The sequence below is a fragment of the Aethalodelphis obliquidens genome, unplaced genomic scaffold (genome assembly GCF_003676395.1).
Source record: "Aethalodelphis obliquidens isolate GAN/ISIS:26980383/991018 unplaced genomic scaffold, ASM367639v1 scaffold26, whole genome shotgun sequence".
NCBI lineage: Eukaryota > Metazoa > Chordata > Mammalia > Artiodactyla > Delphinidae > Aethalodelphis > Aethalodelphis obliquidens.
Window position 1 is genome coordinate 7,733,349 of NW_020837970.1, and position 14,459 is coordinate 7,747,807.

Consider the following 14,459-nt stretch of genomic DNA (forward strand, 5'->3'; position numbering starts at 1 on the left):
AAGAGATTAGCAACAATAACTAATAATAAAATAAAAACAGAACAATTATAGCAATATTGTAATAAGTTATATGAATGTGGTAACTTTCTCTCTCTCAAAATATCTTACAAATTTAATGTCTTTTCAATCTTAACTAAGCACCTATCATGTGCTGCAGCTGTAACTTTTGCAGTTTGAGGTGTGACAGCAGAACATGAATTTCTTTTTCCTTTGTTATAATTTCATGGATAGAAGATTCGTTCTTACTGCAGATCTTAGTAACTGCAGCATATGATTTTTGTTCTTTCCTTACTAAGTTGAGAACTTTCGCCTTTTCACTGAAAGGAAACACTTTGCGGCTTCTTTTTGGCATACCCAAACTGCCAGCATCGCTACTCTTGCACTTTGGAGCCGTTATCAAGTAAAATAAGGGTGATTTGAACACAAGCACTGTGATACCTTGAAAGTCCATCTGATAACCAAGGTGGCTACTAAGAGATTAATGGGTGGGATATACTAGACAGAAGGATAATTCACATTGTGGGTGGGGTAGAGCGGGACTGTGAGAGACTTCATCACACTACTCAGAATGGTGTGTGATGAAGTATTTCTGGAATTTCCATTTGTGGGTAACTGACACGGAGTAAAGCAAAACCAAGATTAAGGGGGGACTACTGTACAACCCATAAAACTTTTGTATTTAGGATATACAAAACCTCCCACATATCAGTAACAAAAAGATGGAAAATCAAGTAGAATAAAGGGCAAAACTTGAACACTCAATTCACAGGAAATGACCAAGAAACATAGGAAAAGGTATAGTCTTATAAATATAGCACCCTATCCTCTAGATTGGTTAAAACTAAAATGACTGTAAGTATCAATTGTTGAGGATACGGAGTAAAAACCTCTCAAACACTGCTAGGTACAATGTAAACTGGCATGACCACTTTGGAAAACAGTCTAACATTATCTATTGAAGTTGAAGATATGCATACTCTATAACCCAACGATTTCATTCCTAGTCATATACCCAGTAGATACGTGTGTACATGTGCAGCAAGAGACATGTATGAGAATTTTCACAGGGGCACTGCTTACAATAGCTCAAAACTGGAAACAGCCCAGATTTTGATCAACAGAATAAACCAGTTTACTTATAGATGTACAGAAATAAAAATGAATGAAATACAACTACACACATACATACATATGAATCTCACAAACATACTATTGAGTAAAGGAAGAATTCTGTTCACATAAAAGAGCAAAAGAATTCACATAAAATTCAAACACAGGCAAAAGAAAACTTGAATTATCAAAAAAAAAATTTTCTTAAAGGCATGGAAATGATCAAACCAAACTTGGCACAGTGATTATTTCTTCAACAAGGGAAAATGTTATTATCTAGGAGGGATACACAGGGGCCTTCTAGGTTACTGGTAATGTTTTATTTCTTGACTTGGAAGAGAGTTACATAGGTGTTCACTATATAATTATTTGTTAAGCTGTACATATTTGTTCTAAATACTTTTGCATAGGTACATTACATTTCATAATATAAAATTAAAATTTTAAAACAATAAAAAGGTTAGAAAAAGATCAGTGAGTCTTTGGGGTAAGATGTAAAGTGTAATAAGACAATGTGCTGCCAAGTCAACCTGGCTAAAAAGCAAGACCTAATGCTGACTGCTAGCTATCAAATAATGTACTCTGTTCATAAACAGTTTTATATTCACTTAACAAGTAATTATACTGGGCACTTACTGTGTGCCAGGCATTATTCCAGTGACTGGGAACACCCCAGTGCGCAAACAGTACTTACATACAAGTGTTAGGGAGAAAGACAATAAACAAAACACGGTAAAGGAAATGCTGCGGGTGATGCTACTTTTTATGCGGTAATTACGAGTATCCTCAGTGATAGCTGGCAACTGAACAGAGAGAGACTTAAAGGAATCAAGGAACTAATCCATGCAGGTATCTGGGGAACAGCTTGCCAGAAAGATGGGAACAGCCAAAGAAAGGCCTTAAGGCAGGACCGTGCTTGATGTATTCAAGAGACACAAAGAGGTCAGGAGGCTGGAACAGAATAACTGAGAGGAACACGCAGGAGATGAAGCAGGCTTGGGGTGGTGGTGGTGAGGAGGCAGGATCATGTAGGGCACTGCAGAACTTTCTAAAGACTGTCTCTTCCTGAGTGAGATGAGAAGCCATTTGAAACCAGCAAAATGAGGGGATGTGATTTATGTTTTAAAACCATCATTGTGGGCTTCCCTGGTGGCACAGTGGTTGAGAATCTGCCTGCCAATGCAAGGGACACAGGTTTGAGCCCTGGCCCGGGAAGATCCCACATGCCGTGGAGCAACTAAGCCCGTGCACCACAAGTACTGAGCCTGCGCTCTAGAGCCTGAGAGCCATGACTACTGAAGCCTACGCACCTAGAGCCCGTGCTCCACAACAAGAGAAGCCAACACAATGAGAAACCTGCACACTACAACAAAGAGTAGCCCCCGCTCACAGCAACTAGAGAAAGCCTGTGCACAGCAATGAAGGCCCAACACAGCCAAAAATAAATAAATAAATTTTAAAAATTAAAAAAATAAACCATACATGATAAAATTGATAAATTTGAAATAAATAAATAAATAAAACTACTCACTGTACAAAACAATGTGATATACTTAATAGTATTGAACGCTACACTTAAAAATGGTTAAGATAGGGCTTCCCTGGTGGCACAGTGGTTGAGAGTCCGCCTGCTGATGCAGGGGACACGGGTTCGTGCCCCGGTCCGGGAAGATCCCACATGCCGTGGAGCGGCTGGGCCCGTGAGCCATGGCCGTTGAGCCTGCGCGTCCGGAGCCTGTGCTCCACAACAGGAGAGGCCACAACAGTGAGAGGCCTGCGTACCGAAGAAAAAAAAAAGTGTTTGTTTTAAAGTAGAATTTATACCCTCTGCTGTCCTCCAATTTATAATGAGCACTTTTTTAAAAAGCTGTGCTAAAATACCCTTAAAACCTACTATCTTAACCTTTTTGGGTTTTTTTTTGCGATACGCGGGCCTCTCACTGTTGCGGCCTCTCCCGTTGCACAGGCTCCGGGCTCAGTGGCCATGGCTCACGGGCCACCAGGGAAGCCCTGACTAGTTTTAAAGGCTTAAAAAAAAAAATTCAGACTGGTGTTGGTGTTTCTAGATGAATTCTACTACAACTCTACTATTAAGTTACTATTCAAGTAGTGTACTCTAAATTTTTCCTACGCCCACTACATGATGGGAGGATTTACATGCTTTGCTAATAAATGTGCATGAAACAGATAGTTAGTGGGAAGCATAAAACAGATAGTGGGAAGCATAAAACAGATAGTTAGTGGGAAGCAGCAGCATAGCACAGGGAGATCAGCTCCGTGCTTTGCGACAGCCTAGAGGGGTGGGATAGGGAGGGTGGGAGGGAGGCTCAAGAGGGAGGGGATATGGCGATATACGTATGCATATGGCTGATTCACTGTGTTCTACAACAGAAACACACACAGTATTGTGAAGCAATTATACTCCAATAAAGATGCATTAAAAAAATAAATGATAATTACCCTCAAAAAAAATTAAAAAATAAACCTGCATGAATAATTTAAGTATCAAAAAATTATTTGATGAAATTTATCATCCGGTGGCTGGTTACCATGAAAATAGTGAATATAAATTTATATGACTAGGTTCTAAAGGACCATACAGAATTTTAAGGACCAATATAACTCCTTAAACCCCATTCTCTCGCAAGGGAAATCAGTGCATCAGATCAAACCATCCATATGAGTAAAATATAACTCAAATACAGTAGATCATTAAAAGAAAAAAACATGAATATACTATAGTACCTGATTTTGAGGTGTCAGTATTTCTATTATTTAAATACATGATGAATAAAAGACCTACAGAAATTTGGTCTCTAATTTGACAATATTAACATGTGCTTTTGGAAAATCATCACACATTTTAAAATGCTGCTATTGCATATTACTTGGCAGTTTAAGTAAATGTGATTTTTTTTTTTTACCTCTGTGAAGAGACGAGCGTCATCAGAAAGCATATTATAATCCTGTGCACATTTCTTTGCAGAATTCTGCAAAAATTTTAGGAATTCTGTAACTTCTTCATTCACATGTTTTTTCATATCCTGATTTAAAAAAAAAGTAGACATATCTTAGAATAAGAAGCTTGGTTAAAAACAATCACTTCTCAATTGCTGCACTAATAATATGGACTTAAAGTATCATGTCCAAAGCAGAAATCACAAAAAAGTTCATTCCACAAAAAGAGAAAAGCTAATGACTAATGCTACAATATATGATTAGGAATTAATAAGCTCATTTTATAAAATGCTCTTAACATAAAAAGGACAAACACCCAAATGGAAAAATAAGCAAACATATAAATATGCAAGTTACAAAAGAAGAATTAGAAATGGCTTATAAACACATGGAAAATGCTTATTTTCATTAGTAACCACTGTAAGTTAATAAAAAACAAGAGATTGCCATTTTTTCCATATCAAATTAGAGGCAAAAAAATAACGTTCATTGTTAGTGAAGATATTTTGAAAAAAACCTTCTTACAGTACTGGTACATACAAATTGGTTTAAACTTTTTTTCAGAACAATTTACTCGTGTGTAACTGCAGATCAAAGCCTTAAAAACATGTATAGTTTTTGATCTGGTAATTATATTTTTAAGAATTTATCTTAAGGAAACAATCATAGATATGAACAAAGAGTTTGCAACAATGACATTCAGCACAGCATCACTTACCTAATCGAGAATTTGGTAACTACTTAATTAAAGTAATAATTAACAAAAATTTTAAAGTGGTTCAAGGTGCAAGGTAAAGTTCTACTGCTAGTACTTAATATGAACTGGGGTGAAATATACTCAGAACTAGAGCAAAATGCCTCGACTATAATAGAAACAATAGAATTAAAGCACCAATGTTCTGTCAATTAAACTCCTTATAGTTTCCATTTTTATTAATGTGATTGCACCTAAAAACATAAAAGCAAATTTCAAATATTTCCTAACTTTTAAATATTTTTTAACTGACGCTGAAGAAAACAATACATACCAAGTACTGCAAGTATTCATTTTTATTTATTCCAACAGCTTTGGAACTCACAGGGATTTTTGCATATTTAACCAACAAATCCACATAATTCCTCTGCTCTCTCTGTGAGAAACGAGAGAAACGAGGATAAGGAACTCTTGGTTTTGGAAGAAGAACCATTCCAACTGTGGTTTTCACTTTTTCCTTTGCTTGAGTTGCTGAACTAACTGCCGGCTCAGTTTCTACGGAACTTGCTGAGGCATTCAAATTTTCTCCTATACGTCTGGGGAAAAAAAATACAATTTACAAATATGTGCTTTTCACATGAAGATTACTATCATGAAACTTCATGATTCTCAATCACCAGGGAGAATACAGAGTGATTAACAGAGTAAATTCTGGATTATTATCTAACTCTGCCACCTGCATTTTGATGTTTAGCCATTTAGTATAAATTAAGTATTCTGCAGGATAGGATCACATTACAAGTTTACCTTCAATTACCTGATGGAGAGGAAGAGGCAAAATCCTTAGACAAGTTATTCAATTTGGAAGCTTCCTCCCTTTATTGAAGAGGGGTAAATCACTCTTGCTAGTTATATATGCAGGTATTTTGTGTTTACATTTTATTACAATTCAAGTTGTTTTTTAATACCTAAAGTCTTCAATAAGATATATCAGTTAATGCAGTGAACAAAAGCCACTAAGAGCAGGATATGTTGGGGTCACAAACTTGAAGTTCACAAATTCACTGAGATTCTAAATTTTCTGGTTTCCTCTGCTTTAATTATCTCAAGAATTTAAAAGAAAATCCCAACACTCTGTGATATATTTTATGGAAATAACAGTGGTTTTAGAAAAGTTGTATAATCCTCTATCACTCATGCACATGGCTGAGTTTATGGAAATGTCTTTATGTTTTGTATAGATACAAAAGAGAAATCTTGGCACATCTATAATGAAATACACTACAGGAAAAACTGGTGAGTAGCTAGAGAACCTGTTACCCTATCTGTTTATGAAAGCCTACCCCAAATTTAAAAAAAAATCAGCTTACTACCCCAATTAAGGTATATGACACAAATTTCTTATCTTGTAAATAATCTGTCTCTATTGCTGCTATTCAGTGTTATAACCTACATTTTTCATAAGAAAGTCTTAAAGTACACAAACACACACACACACACACACACACACACGAAACTACATTTCCTTAGCCTCTACAACTTCAATTTCCACCACAGTAATGATTTGGTTCCAAACTAAAAAGCGTGAGTTAAGCCCCATCCAAAGCTACCATTAATTTGTTTTAGATCAACGTTAAAATATTAGAATAAATACGATAAAAATTCCAAAATTCTTTAAAAAAAGACTTAGAGCCCTCAAATAAGGCAAAATATTCAACATTACTCTTTTAGAGCTAAACTCTGGATGTAAAACTAACCAAGAGAGCAGGTTAGTAAATGGAAAAAGAATTTTGGAAATTAAAATAAGGATGCTTAGATTGGCTCTGAAAATAATACAGGTGAAAGAAGACATACTTAGCTACTAAAGTTTCTCCAATAACTGCATAAAAATAAGCATATTTTAGGTTAACAAAATGAATATTAACTGCTGATCTTGGGAGAAATGTATTACAGCAAATTGATTTCTCACTAGAAAATGTCTTGAGAGCTATTCAAACCTAACAGTATTGTGTCCGCAATTCTTAACAATACTGCTTCACGGCTGTCTCTCTGAATATGAGAACATGTCTGTCCTTGTGACACAAACTGGCAAATTTAATTAAGCTGCTGCAGCAACAAGATGCTGACTCAGATACGCCAGACTAGGAATGTCAAGAAATTCTAGCAGTTTAAATTGGCTACATTCAGCAAAGAATGAAACGGCAGCACATCAAGATCATTTCTGTGTGCAGCGCTGTCAAAATCTTCATCAGGGTGCAAGCCAAAAGCATCTGATGGGTTTTTTCTATCCACATTTACAGCATTATATTTTATTTAAGTTGATGGTTTGAAGTTTTCTCCCTTCATTTTGTCAACTCTCCTTTTTTACTTTAAGTCTCTATGAAAAAAAGGCAGAATTCAAAAGTTTTCGTTTCCTATGCTTTAAGTCTCCTGGTTTGGGTAGCTTCTTTAAGTAGCATTTGGAAATGGTACTTCTAGCCTCCATCTAAAGTCTACCTGTACCTCCTGAATTTGATTTACTTATGTACATTAAACATGTTAAAATTTCTTCTTTTTCTTCTTTTTTGTGTATTTGAAGCTTCTTTCCCCTTTGTTGGCTTAAAACTCAGTTATAAATATCAATAACCAGAAACTAATTTTTTTTTTTAATTTTGGCTGCATTGGGTCTTCGTTGCTGCGCACAGGCTTTCTCTAGTTGCAGCGAGCAAGGGCTGTGCAGGCTTCTCATTGCGGTGTCTTCTCTTCGTTGCAGAGCATGGGCTCTAGGCACATGGGCTTCAGTAGTTGTGGCACGCGGGCTCAGCAGTTGTGGCTCATGGGCTCAGCAGTTGTGGCTCATGGGCTCTAGAGCACAAGCTCAGTAGTTGTGGCGCACAGGCTTAGTTGCTCTGCGGCATGTGGGATCTTCCCGGACCAGGGTTCGAACCCCTGTTCCTTGCACTGGCAGGCGGATTCCCAACCACTGCGCCACCAGCGAAGTCCCCAGAAACTAATTTTTAAAAGGCAAATACTTACCTTTCAGTGGAGGGAAAAGGGTTGAATAAAAACCTCATATTGTTGAAAGTAGCATAATTAGAGGTATCAATATTTTCCCAAATATGTTTTTATAGAAAACAAAATACAAAATTAGGGCTAATAAATTTACATTCTTCCGAGTCTTTTTTTGTTTTTTTCTTCCTGGTTTTTTCATCAAGAAAACTGTGGTAGGGCTTCCCTGGTGGCGCAGTGGTTGAGAGTCCGCCTGCCGATGCAGGGGACACGGGTTCGTGCCCTGGTCCGGGAGGGTCCCACGTGCCGCGGAGCGGCTGGGCCCGTGAGCCACGGCCGCTGGGCCTGCGCGTCCGGAGCCTGCGCTCCGCAACGGGAGAGGCCACAACAGTGAGAGGCCCACGTACCATTAAAAAAAAAAAAAAAAAAAAAAAAAAAGAAAACTGTGGTAATTTAATATAGTCTGAAAATCCATTCTTACTATAATAAAACTAAAGGTTAGCAAAAAAGACTAGAAACATACGAAATCAATGACTTGTGTCTTTATTTCTTCTATGCTAAAAGGTGTATTATACTAACAAATTATTTTGTGCTATATAGAAATCTAAAGAAAAACAAGTGATATTCTAAGAAAAAAAGATTTTAGGTGTTAAGTGTACTCAACTTCCAGTAGGACGTCCTCTCCCTTACAAATTTCAGACTATAATCCACGCTTGGGATATGCTGAATAGAACCGGATTTGAAAAGGACCATAAAATAATTAAGAAGCAGTAGCAAGGGACTTCCCTGGTGGGGCAGTAGTTGAGAATCTGCCTGCCAATGCAGGGGACATGGGTTCGATCCCTGGTCCAGGAAGATTCCACATGCCGCGGAGCAACTAAGCCTGTGCGCCACAACTACTGAGCCTGTGCTCTAGAGCCACAACTACTGAAGCCCGAGTACCTAGAGCCCGTGCTCCACAAGAGAAGCCACCGCAATGAGAAGGCCACGCACCACAACAAAGAGTAGCCCCCATCCGCCACAACTAGAGAAAGCTCACGCGCAGCAACGAAGACCCAATGCAGCCAAAAAAAAAAAAGATGCTCATTGTTTGTAACAGTAAAGGAATGGAAACAACCTAAATGAGTATCAGTGGTAGCAATTAATTGATTCCACTAAGAAATACCACTGTCACCAGAAAACTAGGAGGAAAATTAGAGTGAGATATCTCTATGGTCAAGAGCTCATTGCTGATTTTAAGAGGAGCAGTTTTAGTAGCCTAGTGAGGGCAAAAGGCAGATTACAGTGGAATGTTCAGTGAAAGCACGTGCAATGGGATACGCAATAAAGGGAAGGGTTTTTTTTTTTTTTTTTTCGGTACACGGGCCTCTCACTGTTGTGGCCTCTCCCGTTGCGGAGCACAGGCTCCGGATGCACAGGCTCAGCGGCCATGGCTCACGGGGCTAGTCGCTCCGTGGCACGTGGGATCTTCCCGGACCGGGGCACAAACCCGTGTCCCCTGCATCGGCAGACAGTCTCTCAACCACTGCGCCACCAGGGAAGCCCCCTCCATCCCGTTTTTTAAATTGATTCTCCAAATCTGTCTTTTGGCTGGAGAGTTTAATCCATTTAAAGTAATTATTGGGAGGGAGGGACTCAGCAGTGTTATTTTGTTAATTGGTTTTGGTATGTCTTATAGATTTTTTGTCCCTCATTTCCTCCCAGCAAGCATATACAAGTATTTAAAGAAGTCTAAGTACAAATGAGAGAAGAGCTAAGAAAGCAACTAGGAGGGAATGTGGGACCCAGGGACTGAGATGGGACAAACTTGAGCATGTTTAAATATTGGTCAAGAGAGAACAAAGAGGGACTTCCCTGGCAGTCCAGTGGTTAGGACTCTGCGCTTCCACTGCAGGGGGCATGGGTTCGATCCCTGGTATGGGAACTAAGATCCCACAAGCTGAGCGGCATGGCTTAAAAAAAAGAGAGACAGGAGTTAAGAGGGGATGCTAATTGACAGAAAGGGTACTGAAAAGGCAGGAAAAGATGGGGTCCCATTCCATGCAGAGGCTACAAGTATGATTCCTCCATTGCAAAAGGAGTGGAGAAAGGATGAAAGTTAAAAATTAAGCTCCCCTAGGGGAGCCCCCCAATTCCTCATTTGGCATATTTTCACTGCTTTCTAGTAAACTTGATTAGTTTTAAGATTCATCCACAATAGAGTTGAAACAGGTAATCACAAAGGAAAGAAGAGCTGTTACAGGCAAGTAAGCAGTGAGAACGGAAAATCATCACTTAATAGGCATTTTCATACCAGAAAAAAACTCTATGGCAATTTGGTGGTATCTATTAAAATATAAAATGTTTATAGAATCTGCCCAAACAATTCAATTTCTACGAATTTATCTTACAGAAATAATTACAAGAACTTTATAAATGTTACTGTTTAAAATCCCAAAGAAAGAGGAACACAAACATTTTGCAATGTAAAACTAGCTAAAATAATTAAAAGTATCTCTGTATAGTAAAATAATATGCAACCATTAAGAAGACTGAGTTAATGTAGGGGCACAAAATACCCAAACTATTACTTTAAATGAAAAAAGCAAATTGCAAAACAGTTTTATAGTGTTTACAGCATTTTACAGCATTTATGGTGTGATCCCCCACCCCTTCTTTCGGCCATGCCACACGGCTTGCGGGATCTTAGTTCCCTGACCAGGGATTGAACCTGGGCCCTCAGCAGTGAAAGCACAGAGTCCTAACCACAGGTCTGCTAGGGAAGTCCCCCCATTTTTGTTTTAATATGTATCTGTTCATGAGTGGAGAGAAAGGTCTGAAAAGATATATATGCATACCAAAGAGTGGTCACTTTTTGGTACTGAGTTCTTCTATTTTTTAATTTCTACATTTCTATAATTTGAATTTATCATGGTGGATATAGATACATATAAAACTTCAACTATCAGGAAAATAACAATCAAATATGGAAATAAATAACCAAATAAATAAACATATTACCTGCTAGATAAAATACACAGTTCTTTTAAACTTGGAGCCATGGAATGATCTTTATAATTTTCTCGAGAGAAAAATGTCTTAAGGCCATTTTTGGGGGAAACATCCCTGTAAAACAAAGTAATTTACTTGAATTTGACAATTCAAAATTTCATGCTAGATTAACAAGCATAATGGTACAATTGTAATTTAAAACTACATGTCCCCTACATCCCCTTTCCCAGAAAATCACCTCAATAATTTTAATTCCATGTGTGAGTTTAGATGTTTTACTTCTTGGATAGTTTTTAACCTAGGCCCATTCTGAAATTCTCCAATTCCAACAATCAGCCTTGCTTTTTCCTTTAGTACCCAACTAAATGCCAGAGATACTTGAGAGTTAAAGACAGAACAGACTGAAGTATCATAAAGGGTCTGTCAGGGGCAAGGCTCACCTCAGGCTCTGTGGCATAACATTAAGATGTTTGATTGCTGAAAGAAAATGCTTCTTAACCTATTTTTGTCTCATTCACTATTGTGCTCAGCCAAAAAACACTACAAAGACTGATTATCCAACGTTTTTTGTTAACTTGGCAAATGTGATAAATGGTGTGCCTCTACTAAAACTACTTGCAAGGTCATATATGATTTTCTATACTGTAATTAATTTACAGACTAACATACTATAGTCAATGCTTTCTGTATAGTAAGCATCCAATAAATGCTGGTTGAACGAAAGAATTTAAAAATTAAACACACTGAGAACAATTAATCTAGGGAGAACAAAAATTAGAAGGATTCTGTAGAAAAGGACCATTCCAAGGACTGTAATACTGTGCAAAGGCTCTAAACCACGTTTGGTTTCACAATGTCAATGATATAGAAGAGCATCTGTTCTGCATTTGAACACATTTTTTATGGCAAGGAGCATAAATGTGCATACCTCTTAAAACTTACAACAGAAAAATCTAGTCAAATGGCACCTTTGGCTGGCCCATTACTAAAATGGGAAATTCTCGCATATTTGCTCCATACTCATTTCTTACTGTTTTAAAGGTGTTTATCTAAAAACAATAATTAAGGTATTAATGATAAATCTAAAAAGTCTTATTTGTTATGCACCGGGGTAGTTTCTTAGTACTTGCTATTGTGCTGTATCTGTGACATCTCATTAAATTCTAAAGTTTTTGCATAACATACAAAAACAAAGTCATGGGCCTCAGGAATTGTGAGCTCCTTGGAGGAAACACTGTTTTCAATAAACAAATACTTATTGAACACATATTGATTGTATTTATTTGATAAACTTGACATGTTACACTTTGTAAATTTAAGGTGTACAGCATGTTACTTTGATAACATTTCTATATTGTAATATGATTGCCACTGAATCAATATTTATCACATTACATAATTATAGACAATATCATTGTCTATATGCATTATACTAGAGGATGTAGTGATTGAATCTTCTGAGTCAGGTACTATTTCAGTCATCTTTGTAATCTCTTGTAACTTTTGTATTCTCCTCCGCTAGCACACTCCTTCGCTAGTAGAGTAGATGCTCACTAAATGTGTGTTAAATTGATCTAAAGCAGCACACACATTAGATTTCTACATAGCCACCATATTACTTAATAAAGTTCTCTATTTGTAAAGTTCTCATACACTTCTAAAATAGTCTATGCACTTACATTATCACTTGATATAGATTCCAATATAACAAAAAGAAGCTTGCCTATTCTTAAGAAAAGGTTCTTGAACGCAGGAAAGTTCCAGCATCTCTCCTTTACTAAGATCAACAATAAATACATGATGGAGTTATACCTAGAAGCAATCTAAGTGCTGAATTGTTATCACTTTAGGAGAGGAAGTGCAGTCAAAGATAACTCAAAAGTGCCAAGCAGGTGTAGATAAGAACGGGTAGGGCTTCCCTGGTGGCGCAGTGGTTGGGAGTCCGCCTGCCGATGCAGGGGACACGGGTTCGTGCCCTGGTTCGGGAAGATCCCGTGTGCCGCGGAGCGGCTGGGCCCGTGAGCCATGGCCGCTGAGCCTGCACGCCGGGAGCCTGTGCTCCGCAGCGGGAGAGGCCACAGCGGTGAAGGGCCCGCGTACCGAAAAAATAATAATAATTAAAAAAAAAAAAAAAAAAAAAAGAACGGGGTAGATGAGAATGGGGTAAACTCTAAGACACTGTACTTATCTTCTTTCTGTTTCCTCCAGATCTCTCCAGGCCAGACACCCTCCTTTCCTAATGCAGCCACCAGACCCACTTCAATCCTCTTTAGGAGATTACAAACAGATGTGACTCACCAGTTCAGCCTTGGTTCACCCATGGCCATCATGGAGCTCATATTCCTAGATTTCTGCTTCACTCTAGTTCACAATTCTGCTGCCTGGCAGTGTAGGCTCCTAAGGAGGCAGGATGTCTCTAGAATTTTCACTCAACTGAGGAAAAAACCAAAGGTCAAGAACAAAAGCAGGTGACTGGCTGGACCAGATACTGTTAACTCAGATGAGTCAAGAACCTGTTCCTAACAACCTCAATCGACACAGACACGTAAAATAGAAAAGGGCAGACAGACGAATATTCCCAAGGTCTTTGAGGCAGAACAGCGAAGCTAACATAGGATCAGTCCTTCTCCATTTAACTTATTCCAGGAACGTCACGAAAGAAGACCGAAACAGAATGGTGTTCTCATTGCTCACATACAAGATCCCAGAATTGGGCTGTATGTCTTGACTCAGTCCCCTGCCCCGACTCCCTTATTGTCAAAATAAATCTTGCTTCCATTTTCCCAACCATACATTATTATGGGGCAGATTCTGGCAAGCAACGAAGGACAAAAGCTATCTGGATGTCAAGAATCTTTCAAAGAGAACCTCACTTTTGGAGGAGACTGAGGGCCAGATAACTTAAGTGACATTTCACGGGATCACTTAGAGGACTCACCAGCACTAGAAATCTGGCTTGCATCTGGCCTGAACGTCAACACTGCATGTTCAGTGCTTCTCCTGCCACCCCGTGCGGATAAAGAGTTTGTGAGCAACGGACAGTCAAACGTAGGAGTCGATCTCTCAGTAGCGGGCGGGCCTCACCTGCTCCCACTTAATCCACCTCCCACGCTTCTGCCCGGTGAGGGGCTGCGGCGGGAGAGCCGATGAAGGCACAAGGAAGGCTGAGGGAAAGGGAACCAAAGGAAAAACAAGGTTCTAGAAATGCTGTAAATCGGTGAGCAAAGACAGGGGAGGGGACCGCGCCAGCACCAGGTGCGAAGGGTCCTGGCCCGGCCTAGGGGCCGCCATGTTCCCTCCTCCCGCCCCTCAGAAGCGCGCCCTCCCCGCCGAGTCTCTGCAACAAAGCAGCCTTGCCGCCCACCTCGTGGTCCGCGGCGTCTCCGCCCCGAACCGCGACCTGGACCCTAGCGAAACAATCACACGCCCGCACAACCCACACCTCTCTGTCGCGTGCCTCGGGAAGGCCTTATTTAAAGGACATGGCCGCGCCGCCTCGGCCTTGCGTGGTGACGTCATCAACGACGCAGCGGGCGGGGCCCGTGCGACTCGAGAGGGCCGTCCCCCGCCTCCCCCTCCTTCCCCCGCCCCCTTCCCGCCTCCCCCTCCTTCCCCCGCCCCCTTCCCGCCTCCCCCTCCTTCCCCCGCCCCCTTCCCGCCTCCTCCCCGCCCCCGGTCTCCTGGTAGATTCCGCTGGAAACTGTGAGACAGGGGTTGC

At 39.6% G+C, this 14,459-nt stretch overlaps 1 protein-coding gene across 8 annotated transcripts in view; it reads right to left on the reverse strand.

The window, feature by feature from the left end:
• ICE2 (interactor of little elongation complex ELL subunit 2) overlaps positions 1-14,241 on the reverse strand; it is a 68,539-nt gene extending 54,298 nt beyond the window's left edge. For 4 of the 8 annotated variants that reach the window (XR_003436375.1, XM_027123189.1, XM_027123190.1 and 1 more), the window contains exons 1-6: positions 14,106-14,217; positions 13,680-13,905; positions 13,040-13,174; positions 10,751-10,855; positions 5,097-5,358; positions 4,035-4,154 (exon numbers count right to left, since the gene is read on the reverse strand). Coding sequence is in view for 7 of the 8 variants with exons in the window: in XM_027123189.1 (XP_026978990.1) it covers positions 4,035-4,154; positions 5,097-5,358; positions 10,751-10,855; positions 13,040-13,080 (528 nt within the window). In the remaining variant the exon portion in view is untranslated. Of the gene's footprint in view, positions 1-4,034; positions 4,155-5,096; positions 5,359-10,750; positions 10,860-13,039; positions 13,175-13,679; positions 13,906-14,105 lie in introns of those variants that run through there. The other 4 variants (XM_027123188.1, XM_027123193.1, XM_027123191.1 and 1 more) reach the window with 4 other exon arrangements.
• Positions 14,242-14,459: the final 218 nt, after the last annotated feature.